This window comes from Leucoraja erinacea, chromosome 25, assembly GCF_028641065.1.
Source record: "Leucoraja erinacea ecotype New England chromosome 25, Leri_hhj_1, whole genome shotgun sequence".
Taxonomy (NCBI): domain Eukaryota; kingdom Metazoa; phylum Chordata; class Chondrichthyes; order Rajiformes; family Rajidae; genus Leucoraja; species Leucoraja erinaceus.
In genome coordinates, this window is record NC_073401.1 from 4,212,673 (window position 1) to 4,237,249 (window position 24,577).

General features: G+C 46.1%; 1 protein-coding gene across 1 annotated transcript in view; it reads left to right on the plus strand.

Annotated features, from left to right (window-relative positions):
* rfc5 (replication factor C (activator 1) 5) overlaps positions 1–24,577 on the plus strand; it is a 59,542-nt gene that overhangs the window by 25,582 nt on the left and 9,383 nt on the right. The window contains exons 3-8 of the mRNA XM_055655593.1: positions 4,150–4,286; positions 7,281–7,360; positions 7,551–7,624; positions 11,005–11,164; positions 17,547–17,628; positions 17,718–17,847. Coding sequence (XP_055511568.1) covers positions 4,150–4,286; positions 7,281–7,360; positions 7,551–7,624; positions 11,005–11,164; positions 17,547–17,628; positions 17,718–17,847 — 663 coding nt within the window. The remainder of the gene's footprint in view (positions 1–4,149; positions 4,287–7,280; positions 7,361–7,550; positions 7,625–11,004; positions 11,165–17,546; positions 17,629–17,717; positions 17,848–24,577) is intronic.

The following is a 24,577-nucleotide window of genomic DNA, read 5'->3' on the forward strand; positions in this document are numbered from 1 at the left end:
TTAGTCCATGTGGGCACTGCTGCTTCTTTTGTGCTTTGCACATTGAAAGAGTTCTCCAGTTGTCAACAGTGAAGCAATGCTGATGGTTGTACTTTGGGCATGACCTGAAGAACAATTGTATTGATGTCCTGGGACTGAACTGATTGCCTATCAACAACCACAACGATCTTCATTTTTGTTCTGCCTGATTCAAGCCTATGAATAGTCTTTGCCCTGATTTCCATTGAATTCAAATTGAGCTGGGCTCCATAATGTCATAGAAACATAAATTATAGGTCCAGGAGGAGGCCATTCGGCCCTTCGAGCCAGCACTGCCAATCATTGCGATCCTACCTCTCCCATTCCCAGCTCTCCCTCAGCCTACCGTCTCCACCTCTTCTTTTCTTTCCCCCCACCACCCCCCGACATCAGACTGAAGAAGGGTCTCGACCCGAAACGTCGCCTATTCCTTCGCTCCATAGATGTTGCCTCGCCCGCTGAGTTTCTCCAGCTTTTTTGTCTACCACCCATTCATACAAGTTCTGTTATCCCAACTTTCCTCACCCACTCCCTACACATTAGGGGCGATTTTACAGAGTCAAGTTAACCTACAAAGCCAATGCGTCTTTGGGATGTGGGAGGAAACCCACACGCTTGCAGGGAGAATGTGCAATTTCAACACAGACAGTGCCCGAGGACAGGATTGAACACAGATCTCTGGCGTGTGAGGTAGCAAGTCTACCAACTGTGCCACTATATTTTGTTTTCCAACACACAAAAAATTATACGTTGATAACTTTGGTTACTAAAAAAACCCTCCATTTTCAGTCTTAAATCTCTAAGTCACGTTATGTTTCCATTTATAGCTACTGTATGTTTTAATTCAGTTCAAGACTATGGGGCAGTACATTGGCCATAAAGTTGCTGCCTAAAAGTGCCAGAGTCCTGGAATTGATCCTGAATATGCTGTCTGTATGGAGTTTGCTCCTTTTCCCTTTGATCACATGGATTTTTTCTGGGTGCTCTTGTTTCCTTCCGCATTCCAAAGGTGTGCAGGAACCTTTTACACACCCAACCCAAAACTTAATATTTTCCTTTTGTCCAGAGATTCTGTCGGACCTGTTGAGTTACTCCAGCTTTTTGTGTCTATCTTCGGTTTAAACCAGCATCTGCAGTTCCTTCCTACACACACGATACTATACGATAGAACTTTATTAATCCCAGGAGAGATATTGTGTGTGGGTATATATATTATACACACACACACACACACACACACACACACACACACACACGCACACACACACGCACACACACACGCACGCACGCACGCACGCACGCACACACACATATACATATATATATAGTTACTAGACCAAGTGCAGACCCGTTGGGTCTGTTCCCCCAACGCACGTTTGCGGGAGGGGGGGCGGCATGCGGTGTCACACACACTAACCACCCCCACACACACTAATTACTCCCCTTGATATTGTATTAATATTATTAATTTGCTCCTTTTACCCCATAACCGCCCTATCCACTGACGCATAGCCCCCAACTCGCAGGCGCGTCTAGAGAGGGAGCGGAGGGGGGGGGGTAGAGAGTAAGGGCAGAGCGAGGGGAGAGGAAGGGGGGAGAGAGAGAGGGGAGGGAAGGGAGAGAGAAGAGGGGGGAGAGAGCGAGAGAGAGAGCAGACGATCGTTCTGTGTGATGGGTCGGGGGGGGGGTTGGAGGGGAGCCGGGTGACTGAGTGCGCTGTCAAATGAGGAGAGAGAGAGAAGCGGCTTCTGACTCTGGAAACCCACAGCTGGAATGAGCACACAGGCGGGCCAGGCTTCACGAGCTGTGCCGACAGTGGGGAGAAGGTTCAGCGCGTGAGGCGCCGCTGCAGAACAAAGATCCTATAGCGGTACGGAACTGTAGAATCTTTGTTTCTCGATCTTTCTGCGCCTTTAATCCACAGCGGCGGGTGGGGCGGGGCCAGGAGGCAGGTGGGCCTGGATTGGTGGACATTGTGACATCAGCAGCTGGCAAGCGGCGAATATATTTAAAAAAGTGAGTTTTGTGAACAACTTTATTCAAAATCTTGGGAAATAATTGACCGAATTTACAGAGGAGTGCATTTACGAAATCATAAGGTGTGCAAGTATGGCCTTGTTATAACTGGGACGTGAGAGAATAAAATACTCTTGACTTATGTCGCTAATGTGTGGGATAGAACTAGTGTACGGGTGATCGGTGGTCAGCGTGGACTCAGTCGGCCGAAGGGCCTGGCTCCGCGCTTTATCTTTAAATTAAACTAAAAACACTAAAACCAGAGGGCGTCTAGGGAAGGGTCTCTGCCCAAAACGTCACCCGATTTCTTCTATACAGAGATGCTGGATGCTCCATGGAGTTCCCCCGCACAATTAAAGCATGGATTAGTCTTCACCCTGCCATAGTTACCCAACCAGACGCAACTAAATTTAAGGTGGACAAAAAGAACAGTAGAGAGCTTGGCTCCAAGCTAGAGATTTATTCCTATCACAGAATGTTGGGATAATACCAGAATAACAGGTTAATATCCAGAAGCTAGACACAAAAAGCTGGAGTAACTCAGCGGGACAGGCAACATCTCGGGAGAGAAGGAATGGGTGACATAAATGTGCTCATTTATCAAGTATATAAAGCCGCAGATCATGGATATAAATGAATGTCAAACAGAGCCAGCTCCATCTGAATGCAGGATCCGTATTGCTGATCTCATACAATGAACAATGCAATTGATTCAACATATAAACCTTACAATGCTTGATCCACATGAGTTACACTTGTCTGTTGCTGATCACACTATAAATTTTCCGGCACCTTTTTTAATCCGGACAAAATTATGAGAGTGCCTTTAACATCCCTCTGGAAGTCCCCCAAAAAATGTGGTGCCTAGGCCGGGTCTCGACCTCATCGGGACTTCGGCAGCCGATTGGTGGGTGGAATTTGCCCCCCTGCGGCCGGGGCTCTGGAAGATGTGCTGGTCGTGGTTGTGTGCATGTGCAGGGGGAGGATATGCAGGCCGTGGCAGTGCACGTGCAAGGCGGCCAGCCGTGCAGGCGGATGAGGAGCGGCCAGAGAGTGGTGACTCGGCGGCCCGGACACGGATGGTGGGCAGAGACGGAGAGTGACAGAGAGAGATAGAATGGGGGGCCAAGCCGGGCAAAATGACATGGCTTTTAGGTTGCCCGGTGGGACTTTAGGTGGCCATTGGCACCCGGGCAACCGTTAATTTTGAGCCCTGTAGATCCCTCTGCTCTACAACACTCTCCGGAGCCCTACCATTCACCGTGTAGGTCCTGCCATATTAGACGTCCCAAAATGCAACACATCATATTTCTCTGTATTAAAATCCATCAACCATTTCTCAGCCCACCTACCCAACCAATGAAGATCCTGTTACAATTTTGATAACCATCTTCACTATCTACAATACCACACACTTTTATATCATCTGCAAACTTGCTAATCATGCCATGTACGTTCTCATCCAAATCATTGACATAGATGACAAACTGGCCTCCAATGTGAAAAGCAACCTTCTACCATCACCCTCTGCTTCCTTCCATGAAGGCAATTTTCTATCCATTCAACTATCTCTCTTTGGATCTCATGTGCTATAACCTTCCAGAGCAGCCTACCATGCAGAACCTTGTTGAATGCCTTGCCGAAATCCGTATCTGCAATGTCTACAGCTGTGCCTTTTTGGACATATCTTCAAAAAACTCAATCAGATTCGTGAGACAAGATCTCACACATAAACAACTTGTTGACTATCTCTAATGAGCCCTTGTCCATCTAAATGCATGTATAAACAAAATATGAGCAGGAGTAGGGCTTGACAGCAAGATTTGATAGCCATATTTCTTTTATTTAAAAGCTGTATTCTATAGGATGTGAATATTACAGTTGTGTTTTTTTCCTCTATGAAACTAGAATCATTCCGTTTCTTCCACCATCCCAGAAAATCTACAAATGATTTGCTTTAAAAGGTCAAATATTTGTAAATGATGAATAGTTTATTTTCCAAAAATTCCAAATTCATTTTAACGGTAGCCTATTTTACATGTGAACCTGTATTTATCAATGCAAGCTCAAACGACACACTTAAAATTACATACTTTGGACTTTTTTTCGTTACAGTTCAGCGATTTATCAGTGAAGACCGCCTCCCTCACCTACTGTTCTATGGACCACCAGGAACTGGGAAAACATCTACTATTTTGGCCTGTGCCAAACGACTTTATAAGAACAAAGAGTTAAACTCCATGGTTTTAGAGGTAACAATTAGAGGTTTTAGAGATACAGGGGTGTTATGCTGAGGCTCCATAAGGCACTGGTCAGGCCGCATTTGGAGTATTGTGAGTAATTCTGAGCACAATATCTGAGGAAGGATGTGCTGGCCCTGGAGAGGGTTCAGAGGAGGTTTACAAGATGAGCATTTGACGGCACTGGGCCTGTACTCGCTGGAGTTTAGAAGAATGAGGGCGGACCTCAGTGAAACGTACTGAATAATTAAAGGTTTTGATAGAGTGGATGTGGAGAGAATGTTTCCACAAGTGGGAGAGTCTAGGACTAGCAGTCATAGCCACAGAATTAAAGGCCGTTCCTTTAGGAAAGAGATGAGAAGGAATTTCTTTAGTCAGAGGGTAGTGAATCTGTGGAATACTTGATTAGTACAGGTGTCAGGGGTTATGGAGAGAAGGCAGAGAAGGAGGATGGGGTTAGGAGGGAGAGATAGATCAGCCATGATTGAATGGTGGAGTAGACTTGATGGGCTGAATGGCCTAATTCTGCTATTACTTATGATCTTATGACAATTAATGTTTTTGGAATGTTAAAATGCTGTAGTGAGGCCTTCCAACTTAATAATAACATGCAGTTGTAGTTTCCCACTGAGAAGCTTTTATTTTAAGGATGCATTTATTATAAAGGTAGGTGATGATTAACTGATATTTTTTCAAAACAGTCGACAGTGGTATTCAAAGCAGTTAACAGAGGATTCCCCATGGGTTAGCACTAGGTCCCCTTTTAATGGCATTAATAAGAACATAAATTAGAGCAACAGTAGTCCATTGAGCCCTTCGATCCTTCTCACCATTCAGTATTATTGTGGCTGATCTCAATTATACATGCATTTAGATGGACAAGGGCTCAAAAAGGCATGCTCAATTGGGTTCATCTCAATACCATTTCCTTGCCATATCTCTTGCCTTTAATATCCAAAAGCCTATTGATCTGAGTTTTGATCCCAACCCTTCTTGAATAATCCTCAGCCACAGGAAATATTTTCCCTGTATGCATTGTGTTTTGCCCACTAGTAATTTAGTGTGCTTCAATAAGGTCACTTCTCATTCACGTACACTCCAAAGAATTGAGGCTCAGCTTACTTAATTTCTTCTCGTATGAAAAACCTGCAATCCCAGGAACCAGCCTGGTGAATTTTTGCTGCACTTTCTCAAAGCAAGTGCATTCTTTTTAGGTAAGGACATTAAATTGTATACAGTACTTCAGGTGTGGTGTCACTAGGGCACTATGTAAATGTGGTGAGACTTTTATTCTTCACTCAAAGGAAATTGGGATAGCACTTGAGGATGAGTAATTTGCAAAGTAATGGGAAAAGAGTAGAATGGAACTGACGGAATTGTTACTCGGCGCCATTATAGAATGAAGACTTAATAGCCAACGTGTTTGCTATAATATTTGTGTTACTGTGATAACATTTCATTTAGAACCGTGAGGATTGGAGGCCCAGGCTCATGTTGCTTACTTGTCATTTTAATCAAATAACCAGGAAATCTGGAGCAATCAGAAATGTTAACAGTTCTTGACTTAAACATTTTTTTTAAAACACTGTCACATATTTCTAATTGATTTCGAAACAAACCAAATCTCTGTTGTTTTCTGGTTAAGTTTTCAATAATGGTGAAATGTTCTGATCAGTGCAGATTTAGCTTGAGTTGGTGAAGACATGTAAGATTTTTGAGAAACTATAAAGATCTTAATGATCCAACAGTTTGCATGCATACACCAACTACACTCCCATATGAAAATCAGCATATCAGGCTGGATGTAGGATGAATGCCAATTATTTTTCAAAATACATCCAGTATCTTCAAGTATTTTTAAAGATTGTGATAGGGGTGGAGAATTATACATTTGGAAAACTATAAAAATACTTCAAGCGCAGAATGCTGTTTTCCAAAAAAGGGCGTCAGGGTATGAAAAAAAAATCTAATGGTAAAGTTAGTCCTGACCTAAGTATCTGATTTTAAATCAATCCATTTATCATGGTCATCTCAGAGTTTTCTCCCACAAGTGTATGAAATTGCATTATCTTGTTAATTATATTAATGAATTCATATGTTTAACCACGGATCCTGGTTCCATTCAAGTCTGGTGATTTTAAGCAGTTCCATGTGTGGAAAAAAATATTTCAAACTTGCTTTGTATCGTAAAATTATCACAGTAGAGAGCATGCTGACCGGTTGCATCGTGGCTTGGTTCGGCAACTTGAGCTCCCTGGAGAGGTAAAGACTAAAAAAGTAGTAAACACTGCCCAGTCCATCATCGGCTCTGACCTCCCTTCCATCGAGGGGATCTACCGCAGTCGCTGCCTCAAAAAGGCTGGCAGCATCATTAAGAACTCACATCATCCTGGCCACACACTCATCACCTCGCTACCTTCAGGTAGAAGGTACGGAGCCTGAAGACTGCAACGACCAGGTTCAGGAATAGCTACTTCCCCACAGCCATCAGGTTATTAAACTTGGCTCGGACAAAACTCTGAACATTAATAACCCATTATCTGTTATTTGCACTTTATCAGTTTATTTATTCATGTGTGTATATATTTATACAATGGTATATGGACACACTGATATGTTCTGTAGTCATGCCTACTATGTTATGCTGTGCTGAAGCAAAGCAAGAATTTCATTGTCCTATCTGGAACACATGACAATAAACTCTTGAATCTCTTGAATCTTGATTCAAGATTTTTAAATTCTCGCTTTCAACTTACTCCCCCTTTGGGAAAAAAAGAATGATTTAGTTAACGTTGAATTGGAACCATATTAATGGGAGTTTAGTGATTGTGTGTTGCTAATGGATGATTCAAGACCATTTCTCAGATGCGTCAATTTATAAACAGAATAATTTGCATTTCTATCATCCTCAGGCGGGCTAGGTAGTGAGTGTATTAATTAGAGTCTACGTGTCAATTAAATGGAATAGTATTAATTTCACACTGTCACATTATTTTTCTTTTGCAGCTGAATGCCTCTGATGACCGTGGTATTGACACGGTGCGTGGACCAATATTGAACTTTGCCAGTACCAGAACCATTTTCAAGCAAGTACTTTTTTATTTCAATTCACAAAGAAGTCTATTTCAAGCAGCAAAGCATCATCTGTAAATGTGAAATTATGTAGAATAATTATTTAAATAATTTAAATCTCTTGTCTAATTACTGACCATTGAGGTCATCACTTCCAAACTCTTCAGAAGTAAAAACCTATGTTTTTTTACATATTTATTTCAGGAAAGGTTTTAAGCTTGTTATTCTAGATGAGGCAGATGCTATGACTCAAGATGCTCAGAATGCCCTCCGAAGAGGTGAGAACTAGCAGTAATCAGATTTAATGTGATTTTGTTCTTTTATTTTGTTTGATGTAGGAGTTGACATGCAGATTATTGCTTTAGTAAATTAACCAAATAAATTTGTTTTACAATATGGTGCAGACGGCTGGGTGGAAGGAATATCACATGCTTTTGTTAAAATGTATTCCTTTCATTATCTCGCCTAGCCCCTGAATGTTACACTTCAATCTTTGGTTGTAAAAGCAGGAAGGTAAAAAGTTCCTATTCCTGGTCTCTACTCTTCGTGATTTGGCAATTGATGAATGTAAAATAAATCTTGTGATGATTTTATTTAGCTCTCCAACCCCACAAGGGGCACTAGCTTTGCTGCCGTTTTAACATGTGGGAATTTAAAATAATATTTCTATTTGGGTATATTTCCATTTAACCATGTGAAAATTGGCTCTTCAGAAGAGCTTTTGAGTCATTTCAATTGCATTTGAAATAGCAATTTGTTTTTAGAAAATGCTGGAATACAGACAATCCTCGAGTTACGTAACGGTTTAATTCCTGAGAATTGTTTGTAATCCTATTTCAGAAATGTCCTTTTTCTGTAGTGACCCAGATTGTATCAACCTGCCGACATTTTGTATGATATAATTTCATTCAGTAATCACATGAGCATTACCCAGAGTTAAAATAATGGAATATATACAGTGCCTCCATAATGTTTGGGACAAAGACCCATCATTTATTTATTTGCCTCTGTTCTCCACAATTTGAGACTTGTAATAGAAAGAAAATCTGCACATTGTCAGATTTTAATTAAGGCCATTTTTATACATTTTTGGTTTCACCATGTAGAAATTACAGCAGTGTTTATACATAGTCCCCCCATTTCAGGGCACCATAATGTCTGGGACACAGCAATGTCATGTAAATGAAGGTAGTCATGTTTGCTTTTTTTGTTGCATATCCTTTGCATACAATGACTGCTTGAGGTCTGCAATTCATGGACATCACCAGTTGCTGGGTGTCTTCTCTGGTGATGCTCTGCTAGGCCTGTATTGCCACCATCTTTAGCTTATGCTTGTTTTGGAGTCTACTCCCCTTCAATTTTCCCTTCAGCATATAAAAGGCATGCTCAATTGGGTTCAGATCGAGTGATTGACTTGGCCACTCAAGAATTGATCATTTTTTAGCTTTGAAAAACTCCTTTGTTGCTTTAGCAATATGTTTGGGATCATTGTCTTGCTGTAGAATGAACTGCCAGCCAATGAGTTTAGAGGCATTTGTTTAAATTGAGCAGATAGGATTTGTCTATACACTTCAGAATTCATTATGCTACTACCATCAGCAGTTGCATCATCAATGAAGATAAGTGAGCAAGTACCTTCAGCAGCCATATATGCCCAGGCCATAACGCCCCCACCACCACAGATGAGATGGTATGCTTTAGATTTGTAGGCGGCGCGACTCTCGTCAGCAGCGGCCTATGCAGCCCGTCTGCGTTTTTATTATTTTTTGTCTATGTTTCTATGTAGTTTTTGTTATTTTTTTGTTGGGGTGTGTGTGTGGGGTGGGGTGGGAGGGAGGGGATAACTTTTAAATCTCTCCCTGCACGGGAGACCTGACCTTTTCTTTGTCGGGTCTCCGTTGTCGTTGGGGCTGCAACGAGGAGCGGCCTCCAACAGGAGAAGACCAGGGACTCTGGTGCCAACGACTCACCTGACCGTCGCGGAGCTGGCCGAGTCCAGAGCGGGTGGAGCGGTGGTGGAGCGCTGCTGCTGCTGCGGCCCGACTTCGGGAGATTCGAACGCTGCAACTGCGGGTCTGGTGGACGGCGGCACCGGGAGCCCGCGGGTCCCTGGAGGGAGACCGCTTTTCAGGGCTCGCAACGGCGACTTCTCCCGTTCTCGAAGAGCTCCTGGAGCGGAGCCTGACATCACCGCCCCGCGCGGCTTGGAATGGCCGCGGGACTCTGCGAGCGCACGCCGGGGGCTCCAACATCAGCGGCGGCCTTGCACCACCCGGCGTGGCTTTAATGGCCACGGGACAATCGCCATCGCCAGCCAGGGGCTTTGACTTTGACTCTGACATCGGGGGGGGGGGAGAGTGCAGTGGAGAGATAAGTTTTTTTGGCCTTCCATCACAACGATGTGATGGATGTTTATGTAAATTATGTTGTGTCTTGGGTCTATTTGTTTGTAATGTATGGCTGCAGAAACGGCATTTTGTTTGGACCTCAAGGGGTCCAAATGACAATTAAATTGAATCTTGAATCTTGGGCAGTTGCTTCTCTCCTCCATACTTTGTTCGTGCCATCACTCTGATATAAGTTAATCTTCGCCTCATCTGTCCACAAGACCTTTTTCCAGAACTGTGGTTGCTCTTTTAAGTATTTCTTGGCAAACTGTAACCCAGCCATCCTATTTTTGTGGCTAACCAGTGGTTTGCATCTTGCAATGTAGCCTCTGTATTTCTGTTCATGAAGTCTTCTGCGGACAGTGGTCATTGACATATCCACACCTAACTCTTGTAGAGTGTTTCTGATCTGTCGGACAGGTGTTTGGGGTTTTTTTCTTTATTATAGAGAGATTTCTTCTGTCATCAGCTGTGGAGGTCTTCCTTGGCCTGCCAGTCCCTTTGCGATTTGTAAGCTCACCAGTGCTCTCTTTCTTCTTAATGTTTTCTAAACAGTTGATTTTGGTAAGCTTAAGGTTTGGCTGATGTCTCTAACAATTTTATTCTTGTTTCACAGTTTCATAATGGCTTCTTTGACTTTCACTGGCACAACTTTGGTCCTCATGTTGATAAACAGCAATAAAGGTTTCCAAAGGCGATGGAACATTTGGAGGAAAGACTAGGTGCTGAGAGCTCTCTTATACCTGCATTAAGGAGGCAATTAAACACACCTAAGCAATTACAAAGCTTGTGAAGCCATGTGTCCCAAACATTATGGTGCCCTGAAATGGGGAGACTATATATAAACACAGCTGTAATTTCTACATGGTGAAACCAAAATGTACAAAAATACCCTTTATTAAAATCTGACAATGTGCACTTTAACTACATGATTTTTTTTTAAATTACAAATCTCAAGTTGTGGAGTACAGAGGCAAATAAATAAATGATGGGTCTTTGTCCCAAACATTATGGAGGGAACTGTATTGAATGCAGTCATTAATGAAATGTATTATTATCATTATTATTGTTATTATTAATACTAATACTAATGTGAAAACAAGCTTTAAAACTGTATGGGAGAATTTGCATAAATTCAGATTTCCAGGATTCAAAAACCTGAGGAGACTGGTGCTCTGGCACTATTAAGGAAACGTTCTTTCAAACATTTAAATGCTGTCAAAATGTTAACCACGTTTTTAACTCAATTTTATTAATTATTTGTTGTGCAGTGATTGAAAAATTTACAGAAAACACAAGGTTTTGCCTGATCTGTAACTACCTATCAAAGATCATCCCTGCTTTGCAGTCTCGATGTACAAGGTTCCGCTTTGGACCACTGACAACAGAACAGATGAGCCCAAGATTGGAATTTGTCATTCAGGAAGAAAAGTAAGTCTTTGTAATTGTTCATACAGGAAATATTATATTGTGTTATATAGTTTTTAATAAAGCTTCCACCTTTTCTGCAGTCTGTTAATCAAATCTTAGAATCATACAGAAACTATCCCTTCAGCCCAATTCGTCCATGCTAAACGAGATGCTGCATCTTTTAATTTAAATCTTCTTCCTTTGTTAAAGAATGGAAGTAGAGATATTCAAGTGATTCTCACATCAGTGGTTGGGAAACTATTGAAAAGGATACTTAGGGATAGGATTTACTCACATTTAGACCATAGAATAAGTCAGCACAGGAACGGGCCCTTCAGACTACAATGTTTGTACCGAACATGCTGCCTAGCTGACCTGATCTCACCTGCCTGCACATGATCCATACCCCTCTATTCCCTATTCCCTGTGCCTATCTAAATGCCTCTTAAACACCACTATGGCATTTGCCATTACTACTACTCCCGGCAATGCGTTTGAGGCCCCCACCACCCTCAGTGAGAAAAAACTTGCGCTACACATCTTCGTTAACTTTTCTCCCTCTCACCTTATAGCTATCTCCTCGAGTGCTGGACATGTCCACCCTGTGAAAAGGGTTCTGACCGTCTACCTTCTACATAGACTGTCCACATAGATGTGTCTCATAATTTTATATACTTCCATCGTCTCCCCATCTACCATTTCTCTGCCATTTCTGCAGGTGATCTATATGCCGCTGTATCTTCTGATAGTTTTCCTTGCTGTCTGCAATTCCTCCATTTTGGCGTCGTCAGCAAACTTGGTCATTTATATCACAAACAGCAGAAGTCCCAGTACCACTCGGTTCTGAAAAAGGGTCTCGACCTGAAACGTCACCTATTCCTTCTCTCCAGAGATGTTGCCTGTCCCGCTGAGTTACTCCAGCATTTTGTGTGTACCTTCGATATAAACCAGCATCTGCAGTTCTTTCCTACGCATTCCCAGTACCACTCCCTGAGGAACTTCACTGGTTACAGTCCTCCAGCCAGAATATCTACTTTCCAACACAAACCTCTGTCTTAGACAATAGACAATAGATGCAGGAGTAGGCCAGCACCGCCATTCAATGTGATCATGACTGATCATCCCCAACCCCGTTCCTGCCTTCTTCCCATATGCCCTGACTCCGCTATTTTTAAGAGCCCTATCTAGCTCTCTCTTGAAAGCATCCAGAGAACCTGCCTCCACTGCCCTCTGAGGCAGAGAATTCCACCGACTCACCACTCTCTATGAGAAAAAGTGTTTCCTAGTCTCCGTTCTAAATGGCTTACTCCTTATTCTTAAACTGTGGCCCCTGGTTCTCGACTCCCCCAACATCGGGAACATGTTTCCTGCCTCTAGCGTGTCCAAATCCTTAACAATCTTATATGTTTCAATGAGATACCCTCTCATCCTTCTAAACACCAGGGTGTACAAGCCCAGCTGCTCCATTCTCTCAGCATTCTATGAATGAGCCAGTTTCAAATTCATACAACCAAGTAATCGGGAAATCCGTACATCTTAATCTTCAGAATCAGCCTACCATGATGGACCTTTCAAAAGCCTTACTAAAGTCCATATATACAACATCCACCACCCTACCTTTTTCAATCTCCTTTGTCACACCTGCAAAAATCTCAATTAAGTTAGTGAGACATGACCTGCCGCGCACAAAGCCGTTCTGACTGTGCTTAATTAGCCCATTGTCATCCAAATGGGAGTAAATCCTATCTTGAAGAATTTTCTCCAATAGTTTCCTTACAACCTGGATTCTCTCTTTCCTTTCTTAAACAAAAGGACAACATTGGCACCACAGTGGCGCAATGGTAGAGTTGCTGCCTTACAGCACCAGCTGCCACTCTTTCCCATCCACTCCTTGCTTTTAATAAAATCATTACAGATACTGGAAGTGGGAAATAAAAACTGAAAATACTATAAGCACCCAACAGGTCAGACAGCAACTGTGAAAAGAGAAACAGTTAACATTTCAAATCAAGAAGATCCTTCCTCAAATCTGATTTAGACCAAGGGTCTCAGAAACGAAACAATGACTGTTTATCTTTCCACAGATGCTTCTTGATCTGCTGAATGTTTCTAGTATTTCCTGATTTTTGTATTTGATCTCTGCTAATCCCAACTCCTATCCTTGGGTACGGAAAGTACCTTTAATACCACATGCTTCTATTCCGCAAAAAGGTCCACTGGACTGCACTTCATCAAATGCTACTTTGAAAGTTCAGTTATAGTCTGTACTGCATTATTTTAATTTCAGTCTGTTACAAATAATTGATTTGGTTGGACAGATACATTTTCTTAACAAATCCATGATGGGTCATAGAGTCCTGGAGTCATACAGTGCAGAAACATGCCCTTCAGCCCAACCAAGGTGCATTTGGGCCAGATCCCTTTAAACCTTTCCATTTATTGGCGTAATTCAATTATTGGTGCAGCAATAATTGTCACTTATCCATTTTCTATGCATTAAGAAGTGTTTCCTAAATTTGCTCCTGAAAGATGCGATTCTAATTTTTCAGATGGTTGACACCTGGTCATGGACTCTATAACCAGCAGAAACTGTTTATTTCTATCTATCTTGTCAATTTGCCATCAATATATTAAAAGACAGATCAGATTACCCCTCGAGTTTTGCTATTCAGTTTTATGTAATCCCTCTTTGTAATTTAACCTTTGGACTAGGTTTCATTCTGGTAAATCCACTCTGCATTTCCTCTGAGAGCTAGAAAAAATTCTGAGAAATGTGAGCCCAAGTCAAAGCTGGTCATGGTGTGGTTTTTATAGGATTTGTACTCACGAGGACTAGACATAGGGGAATAGAAAAGGCCAACATTTCAAGCCCTTTGAATTATTGTATTTTAATATTATTATAGTCATTTATTTTTAATGGTCTACAATACACCTCTCAGCTCATTTGGACTTTCATTAATTCCAGATTCATCAATTACAAATACTCTGTTTTGATCTTTATAAACCCAGGCTGGATAATTTCACATTTGAGTTGCTTAGGATCTATTTGCCATTGTTTTGACCATTGGTCAAACTCTTTTTAATGTGAAACATCCAAGGCTCTACCTCTAATAATGTCCATCTTCAGTAACCAGTGACTCAAGAATAAAGGAAGGAATTTGTGCTTAGATACAGATCTAGATGTAGGGGAAGCAGATAAGGTGCAAAACGATTACTTTGCGTGTGTTTTCACCAAGAAGGAGAACATCGAGGACAGTGGAGTCAGTTTGGAGAATACGAACATGCAAGCGCAGTTTAGCAACTAAAAATACCTTGGAGATCTTGGGGCCTGGGGGATCCCCAGGGCCTGATGGGATCTATCCCAGGATATTGAGAGAGGCATGATAGGAGATCAGGGAAGCCTTGCATCCTCTCTAGCCACAACGAGGTCCCAGAAGATTGGAGAGTATATAATGTTCTTGTGCTTCAGGGGGGAGATTCAAAGGTTCTTTATTAGTCACATACAGCAATTGGTGTAGTGAAATGCGTATTGCCATTGCAGCACATAAAAAAATACAACATAACAATAATAAAGAAATTTAAACATAAAAAATATCCCCCCACAATGGTTCCCATTATGAGGGAAGGCACAAAGTCCAGTCCCCATCCCCATGTCCAACCATAGTCGGGCCTATTGAGGCCTCCGCAGTCGCCTTTACGGAGGCCCGATGTTCCAGGCTGTTCTTGCCGGATGATGGTGCTCCGGCGTCGGGAGAATCCTCACAGCAGCTTGGGAAACCTGGAACGGCCGCTTCCTTACCGGAGACCGCGGCTTCCGAAGCTGACAGGCTGCACTGGATGGAGCACCACCACTGGCGATCTTGGCGAGAGATCCCAGGCTCCCGGTGTTAGGGTCAGCGCCGCCACCCGCGATGTTTCATCGGCGGTCCCAGCATATCGGAGTTCCAGCGCAGCGACCCAGGCAAGACATCGCCCGCTCTACGATAGCGCTAAGCACTGTGCCGCCACCGAGGTAGAGAGAATCCAGGAAATTATAAACCAATGAGCTTCATGTCAGAGGTAGGGAAGCTATTGGATTCTTTAGGATAGGATTTATTCCCATTTGGAAAAGAATGGGTTAACTAGTGATAGTCAGCATGGCTTTGTACATAGCATGCCTTACTAACTTGGTTGAGTTTTTTTAGCTAAGTTGATCGATGAGGGTAGCATGGTACATGTTGTCTGTATGGATTTTAGTTATGGAAGCATTTGATAAAGTCCCCCATGATAGGCTGATACGATTATGATTAAAATGCTTGGGAATAACAGTGACTTGGTCATATGGATTCAGAACTGGCTTACTGGAAGTCAGAGTATTCCTGTGACCAGCAGAGGTCTGCAGGGTCTGTGTCAGGGTCAGTGTCCAGGGGCTTTCTGGAACACTAGTATGGGTGTTGTGGGTCGAAGGGACTGGTTTCCAGTGGGCTAGTATGGACATTGTGTGCTGAATGGATTCTTGGGCTGGCAGCTCAGTCACTCAGACCTGGTGGGCTGGCAGCTCAGTCACTCAGGGCTGGTGGGCTGACAGCTCAGTCACTCGGGTCTGGTGGGCTGGCAGCTCAGTCACTCAGTCCTGGTGGGCTGGCAGCTCAGTCACTCAGTCCTGGTGGGCTGGCAGCTCAGTCAGGCCTGGTGGGCTGGCAGCTCAGTCACTCAGGGCTGGTGGGCTGGCAGCTCAGTCACTCAGGGCTGGTGTGCTGGCAGCTCAGTTACTCAGGGCTGGTGGGCTGGCAGTTCACTCACGGCTATTCCTTGAAATTCCATTTCAAACAGAGTGCAGGCCACCAAATTCAATTTCATAACATTCCAAGCAGAGTGCAGGCCACCAAATTGCCAAACAACTCATTGCATTGTCATTAAGGGCTAACAAATCATTTATTGCATGTACATTGCAGACTCACAGTTCAGTTGATTCACTGCTTAGAATCACAGTTGTGGACTCTCCCTCGCAATCTTCCAGAGTGACTGACTCACGTCCAGGCATCTACGGTTTTATAGCCCCCCCACCCCCTCCCCGGAAGGGGCGTTACCTTCAACAAGGTGATTGACAGGCGAGAGGACCAATCAGCTGATCTCAAGATTTTTTAAACACCCATAACTTTTTTTTTCATCGATCGGAAACCTCTGGGCTGCCTCAGCGGAGGAGGACCGGCCAAAAATCATAGCGATATAGGGTAGCGTTTTTTCAAAAATCAATATACAGCGCAGAAGGGAAGTGGTCAAGATGAGACTTTTAGTTATATAGATGTACCTGCATTCCTAGATCCCTCTGCTCCACAAAACTCCCCAGGGCCCTACATTCACTGTGTATGATCTGCCCTGGTTTTACTTCCCAAAATGCAACACCTCACATTTCCCTGTATTAAAATCTACTAGCTATTCCTTAGCCCACCTGCCCAACCGATCAAGTTTGTGCTATCATTTTTGATAACCATCTTCACTATCTACAATACCCCTTATTTTTGTGACATCTGCAAGCTTGCTATTCATGCTCTCGTGCTCTGGATTATGTTCTCATCCAAAGCATCAATATTGGTGACAAACACCAATTGGCGAAGCACCAAACTCTGAGACACACCACTAGTCACAGTCGTCTAGTCCGAAAAGCAACTTTCCATCATCACCCTCTGCTTCCTTCCAGGGAGACAATTTTCTATCCTTTCGGCTATCCCTCCTTCGATCCCATGAGGTCTAATCTACCAAAGTAAACTCAAATAAGATTTGTGAGACACGACCTCCCACATACAAAACTATGTGGACTATCCTCAATAAGCCCTTGGCCATCTAAACGCGTTTGTATGTCCATCTAAATGTTGTGCTAGGACCTCTGCTGTTTGAGATGTATATAAATAAATTGGATGTACATGTAGAGGGTTTGGTTAGTAAGTTTTGCAGATGATACCAAAATTGCTGGGCTCGCAGCTTGTGAGGAAAACCGTGAAAGTATACAGTGTGATATTGATCAGCTATAGAAATTGGTGGGGAAATGGCAGGTTAATTTCATTCTGACATCAGTTCTGATGATACCAAATCTGCTAAATGTATTAATTTTGTTTTTCTCTCCACAGACCTCTAGAGTGTTTACAACATTTTTTTGTTTTCTAATTTACTGCATCTGTACTTTCTCCTTTCAGCAAATGTTATCTCTCTTCCTTACTTCAATCAGGCCCAGATCAGGATGTTACCAGGATATTCAACAGCAAAATCTTCCATGGATCTAAAAGATTAAAAATTAACTCACTCCCCCAGGGAAATATACACTTACTGATCTGTCACTGATAATCTATGTAAGAAACAGCTGGATTCTTTTTTGAAATGCAATAATTGATAGATTAAGAAAAATATATTGTGATCATATCATTAGAGTCAACATAACTCCAGATGGACTAAAGGCTATTTTGACACTTTCCAATGGTGACATGCGACGATCTTTAAATATTTTACAGGTGAGTTTTCTTACAGTGCACAGGAATTACAATTGTTGGGTATTTCTTGATCACATTGAAACTAATCCAATTGTGTTCTCAATTGACAGAGCACAAACATGGCATATGACAAAGTCACTGAGGATACAGTGTACACCTGCACTGGTCATCCACTAAAGTCAGATATCGCAAACATCCTGGATTGGATGCTCAACAAAGACTTCACCACTGCATATAAGAGTATCCTTTTAATTGAAAGTGGACAAGATTATATAGCACAACAGTGCTTTTTTTTCAGATTAAAACAACAATCAGAATTAATAGAAACTAAATCATGGAAACAGTTTATTCTGTCCAACTAGTTCATCCACTTTAGGAAAGGTTTAGAGAGAAATGAGCCAAACACATGTAAATGGGACTAGCTTAAATAAGGTATCTTGGTCGACATGGACAAGTTGGTGGTAAAAAATGGAAATGCTGACCAGATCAGGCATCCTTTGTTGGTGAACATGGGAAATGTCTTTTCATTAAAATTAAAAAATGGTTAAGGGATTTAACTTCATTTTAAATGAGTGTAGAAGAGAGAGAATGTGAAAGGCAGAGGAAAAACAAAACAAAAAGATTATGCAGTGAAGGTTAACCTAGGAATAAATGAAAAGAAAAGCCATAAGTAGAAAGTAATGATGGAACCAAAGAAAGTACAAGTGTGCGTTACAGATCTATTATTAGGTCCAACTGCACAAAAAAGTGAGTGCAGGGTTTATGAACTGAAATTGTTGAACTATGTGAAAGAAAGAAGTCAGTTGAGTTCCCGATCGAAAGTCTAATCTAGGATGCCAAGAACTGTGAGGATAGAATGAAGATGAGGTGAATGGAAATGGCATGCAACCAGAAGTATAGGGTTACTTTTGTAGACTGAACTGACAAATTCTGTGAAACAATTGAATTGCCTATATTTGAGAGGACAAGTATAGAGGAAACAACATCATTAATAGTAATTGCAGGTTGCTAAATTTAAAAAAATTGGTAGTTTATCTGCAAGGGCTGTTTGGGATCTGGAAAGGTGGGAAGGAAAGAAGTAAAACTTGGATGTTGCTACTGGGCTTGCCTTGGAGATGGTTTATAGTGGTTGACTAGAAAATGGTCAGGGAGGTAGCAGAGGAATTATGGAAAAGAGAGAAAGGAAATCAAATTTGGCTATAATGTTATAGAGCAAATAGAGAATCTTTTTGAATATGGCAGTTCGAGGAATGGAAGTGACAACAAGTGGAGCATGGTTGTGGTTATGTGAGGAAGGAATTACACAATATAACAGTACTTTTTCCAGAAGAGTCGAAGTGAGATGAAGATGGTCGATTACTGCCTGTCGTGAATTGTATTTAATCTTGTGACTGTGAATCATGAGAAACAGTCGGTCTATGTACTCTATACCAATCTAAATTTTAAACAACTCTATCGAATCATACCTAAATCCCTTCTGAATGTAGCAGCGTTCATTCATGTCCTACTTCATATTTGTATTTTCTCTAGCTGGATAACATTCCAATTACTTTGATTTCTATCCTTCCCATAGTACAGTATGCCTAGCTGCCGTCTTCTTTAAGTTTTGCAATAACACGCCATTGCATCATCTTTATAACTTGCCACATGTTCTTGTTATTGTGATGACGGAATAGCTAAATAGTATTTTAAATAAATTACGGGCAGGTAGAACTCCTGCCCAGTTAATGTGTTTGGAAACCTTTCCAGAAGCATTTAAATGAAAAGAAAGGAAAATGAAAAATATATTTTAAAATTAGAATTAGTGGTTAGGGCTTTTAGTATGATTGTGTTCCCAAAGCACACACAGTCATTATTTCAAAATTGAGGCACTAATATGATCCCCAGAGCATTCTACAGTTTCTGCACGATGCCCGTAAAACAAACGCTGTGCACAAGGGAAAAAATGTAATTGGTGTAGGGCGTGGGTCTCAAAAGGAAGCACGAAGTCCAGTGTTTTGAGAGGCACCTTTAATTATGTTCCTCCCGGTTGTAGGGAAGACCAAACTAGAGAAAGATGGCACCCAAACCCCTGCCTTTAAACACTCGGGCTAGGGGCCGCCTCCGGACTGAACCACTCCCGGGCCGAGGGGTTAGACAGTATGATGGCACGACCCTTGTGAGCTGCCACAGGACCCCCCCCAGAACCAGAGGCACGACCCGGCCGGCCCGCGTGCGGAAGTCAGCCGATCGTGGGGCTGGCAGAGGGACAGGTCGAGGGACCGGCGGGAGGACAGGTGGAGTGACAGGCGGAGGGAGCCGTGAAGGGGGGCGCCCTCGAGGCCAAGGTTGGGCAACCAGCCAATGTCCAGGTGTGCTGGCTTCAAACGGTCAATCGACACTGCCTCCGGCCGGCCACCCCATGTCCAGGACAAAAGTCGACTGCCCGTGTTCCAGCACCCGGAACGGGCCCTCGTACGGCCTCTGGAGTGGCGTCCGGTGGGCATCACGGCGCAGGAAGACGTATGGGCAGTCCCTGAGGGCTGATGGCACGTGTGGGCGAAATGTCCCATGGCGGGAAGTCGGCACGGGTGCGAGCCTGCCAACTCGCTCGCGAAGGCGCTTTAAGGTGGATGAGGGCGTTCCCTGCTGCCCCGGCGCCGACGGCACGAACTCCGCGGGCACCGTGAGTGGCGACCCGTACACAAGCTCCGCCGATGATGAGGCCAAGTCCTCTTTGGGAGCAGTCCGGATGCCCAGCATGACCCACGGCAACTCGTCCATCCAGTCCGGGCCGGAGAGTCGTGCCTTCAGTGCTGCCTTTAGCTGCCGGTGGAACCTCTCCACCAGACCGTTAGCTAGCGGGTGGTAAGCTGTGGTGTAGCCGCACCCCCAGCAAGCGAGCCATGGCTGACCACAGCTCGGAGGTGAACTGTGGCCCCCGGTCTGAGGAGATGTGCGCCGGCACCCCCCCGAAGCGAGCAATCCAGTGCGCGGACAACGCACGAGCACACGTAGCCGTTGAAGTATCGGCCAGCGGAATGGCCTCCGGCCACTGCGTGAAGCGGTCCACCATTGTAAGAAGGTGGGTGATGCCCCGGGACGGCGGGAGAGGCCCTACAATGTCTACGTGGAGATGGTCGAATTGCCGGTGAGGTAGACCAAACTCCTGGAAAGGCGCACGTACATGGCGCTGGATTTTTGCCGTCTGGCACGGAATGCAGGTGCGAGCCCAATGGCCACCTGCTTGCGCAGACCGTTCCACATGAAACGAGCGGCCACTAGTGCTGTTGTCGCCCGGATTGATGGGTGAGCCAGTCCGTGGATCACCTCGAACACCCTCCGGCGCCAGGTGGCAGGGACGATGGGGCGCGGCTGACCGGACGACACATCGCACAGGATTGTCACTCCCCCAGGACCGAGAGGGACATCCTCAAGGCGGAGGCCGGAGATGGCAGTCCGGTAGGCGGGCACCTCATCGTCCGTGAGCTGTGCCTCTGCCAGAGCAGAATAGTCAATTCCGGGCGCCACCTCGAACACGGCGTTGATAGCGGGGCGGGACAATGCGTCGGCCACCCGGTTCTCTTTCCCCTCGATGTAGCGGATAGATGTTGTATACTCCGATATGTAGGCCAATTGCCGCTGCTGTCGTGCGGACCAGGGGTCGGAAACCTTCGCCAGGGCGAAAGTGAGCGGCTTGTGGTCCGTGTAGGCGGTGAACGGGCGGCCCTCCAGGAAGTAGCGAAAATGGCGCACTGCCAGGTACAGAGCCAGGAGCTCGCGATCGAACGCGCTGTATTTCGTCTGCGCACGGTTGAGGTGCCGGCTGAAGAAGGCCAGGGGCCGTCAACCTCCGCCCGTCAGTTGCTCAGCACAGCACCAACCGCCAACTCCGAGGCGTCCACCGTGAGAGCAGTTGGGGCATCTTCCCGCGGGTGCACCAGCAGTACGGCCCGAGCAAGGGCCTCCTTCGCGCCGTCAAAAGCTGCCCTGCCTCGTGGGTCCATTCAACGTACTTGTTCTGCCCACCCGCCAGAAGTTGATACAGAGGCCGCATGATGTGGGTCGCGGATGGCACGAAACGATGGTAAAACGCCACCATGCTGACCAACTCCTGCAGGCCACGCACCGTGCGTGGGCGGGGAAACCGACGGATGGCGTCGACCCTGTCAGGCAGGGGAACTGCGCCTTGCGCAGTCACGCGGTGGCCGAGGAAGTCAATCTCGGTTACACCAAAACGGCACTTGTCGAGGTTGATGGCCAAACCATGCTCGCTGAGCCGCTGACAGAGCTGCCGAAGGTGGGCGCAATGCTCCTGCTGCGAGCGGCTGGCCACCAGGATGTCGTCCAGGTACACAAACACGAAATCGAGGTTGCGACAAACCCCGTCCATTAGGGGTTGAAAGGCCTGCGCAGCGTTCTTGAGGCCGAGCGGCATCCGCGTGAACTCGTAAAGTCCGAATGGCGTGATGATCGCCGTCTTGGGTACGTCATCCGGATGAACCGGGATCTGGTTATAACCCCGTACCAGATCCACTTTGGAAAATATTGTGGCTCCAGCCAAATGGGTGGCGAAGTCCTGGATGTGGGGTACGGGGTATCGATCCGCTGTTGTTGCGGCGTTCAGCCGTCGGTAATCCCCGCTCGACTTAGAGACCATGTGGAGTGGCTGCTCGAAGGGCAGATGATCCCCAAGGTCTCCATTGTGCGGAATTCCCGCCGTGCCAGACGCAGTTTATCCGGCGGCAGTCAGCGTGCTCGTGCATGGAGAGGTGGGCCGTAGTCTGAATAAAATGTACCACTCCGTGGCTGGGGGTCGATGATCGAAACTGCGGGGTCAGAATGTCTGGGAACGCGGCCAAGATCCGTGCAAAGCCAGGGGCCGTCCCACCGGTTGATACAAACGCAAAGTGATCGGCTCCATCGTAGCGTCGTTGACCAAACGCTGACACCTGACGTCCACCATGAGGGAATGCGCCCGGAGGAAATCGGCCCCGAACAATGGCTGGGAGACGTCGGCAATGGTGAACCGCCACGAGAAATGGCAGGAGCCGAACACGATCGGAACCATGCGCACTCCATATGTGCGGATGGGGCTGCCATTCGCCGCGGTGAGGACAAGATACAAGATACATTTAATTGTCATTTGGACCCCTTGAGGTCCAAACGAAATGCCGTTTCTGCAGCCATACATTACAAACACATAGACCCAAGACACAACATAATTTACATAAACATCCATCACATCGCTGTGATGGAAGGCCAAAAAAACTTATCTCTCCACTGCACTCTCCCCCCCCGATGTCAGAGTCAAAGTCAACGCCCCCGGCTGGCGATGGCGATTGTCCCGCGGCCAATAAAGCCACGCCGGGTGGTGCGAGGTCGCACACCGGGTCTTGATGTTAGAGCCCCCGGTGTGCGCTCGCAGAGTCCCGCGGCCATTCCAAGCCGCGCGGGGCAGTGATGTCAGGCCCCGCTCCAGGAGCTCTTCAACCCCGCAACTCGGGCGGGGGAAGTCGCCGTTGCGGGAGCCCTGAAAAGCGGTCTCCCTCCAGGGACCCGCGGGCTCCCGGTGCCGCCGTCCACAGACCTGCCGTTGGAGCCTCCGACTCTCCGGTAGCAGGAGCAGCAGCGCTCCTCCACCGCTCCACCCGCTCCGGACTCGGCCAGCCCCGCGACGGCGACGGTGAGTCGTAGCACCAGAGTCCCCGGCTTCTTCCTGTTGGAGGCCGCTCCTCGTTGCGGCCCCAACGACAACGGAAACCCGACGAGAAAAGGTCGGGTCTCCAGTGCAGGGAGAGATTTAAAAAGTTTCTCCCACCCCACCCCCACCCCCCCACACACACACACCCCAACAAAAATAACAAAAACTACATTTAAACACAGACAGAAAATAATAAAACTCGGACAGACTGCAGAGGCCGCTGCTGACCAGAGTCGCGCCGCCCACTGACGGGCCCCCGCTTACCGGAACGAATGTCGGCCAGCGAAGGGGGCAGGACGCTGATATCCGCTCCAGTATCCACGAGGAAGCGGGTCCCGGAGCGCCGATCCCAGGCGAAGAGGCGGTGAATTTGGCCGGCCGCCGCGGGGACTATTGGCAGCCGGCCCAGGCGTTTCCGGGGAACGTGCATGGCTGGCGGCATTGTCGTGCTGCAGCACCCCAGCGCTGATGGAAATAGCACCAGCGTCTCATGTTGGTGTTATTTGGAGCTTGCCTGCCCCTGCTGGTGGTGCCTGCAGCTTGCTGGCTCTGGACTGCAGGTTCAGTACCCCTCACTGCCGCTGGGGGCGATCGTACGGGCCGTCGGGTTTGAGCTGTCACTCCTTCCATAGCTCCCCCGCCCCACCGGAGGAAATCGGGAGCTGCCGGGGTGACGTCATCGGCCCGCCTGCCGACGGCCAGCGCATTGACGTCATCAGGGCACGTCGTCCTCAGTGCGTCCCCGTGGCTGCTGACAGCCAGCGCGTTGACGTCATCAGGGCGCGTCATCCACAGCGCGTCGGCGCGCCTCCCGAGGGCCTTGAGGTCGGCAAACAAGGCGTCTGTGAGCTGAAGGCGGATGTAGGCCGGCAGCAGATGCAGGTATGTATATTCGAACAACAGGCACGGCGTGTGCCCATCCAGTAGAGCCACCATCTCCTTTAGGAGGCTAGATGGCCGTTCATATGCAGGATCCTAGCAGCACGCTCCATCCTGCTTAGGCCATAAATCTGGAGCAGGAGCTCCTTAAGGTGGAGATACTTATCAGTGTCCGGGGGGGGCTGCGAGGAAGTCCGTGACCTCTTCAACCGTGTCCTGGCCGAGGGCCCCCACCAGGTAATAGAAGCGGGTGGCATCGACCGTGATGCCCCACAGATTGAACTGGGCCTCCGCCTGCTGGAACCAGATGAGCGGCTGGGTGGTCCAGAAGTTGGGCAGTTTCACCGAGACCGCGTCCAGAGACAGGGCCGGGCCGGCCTGTGAGGAGGTAGGGCTTTCTCTTCTCTC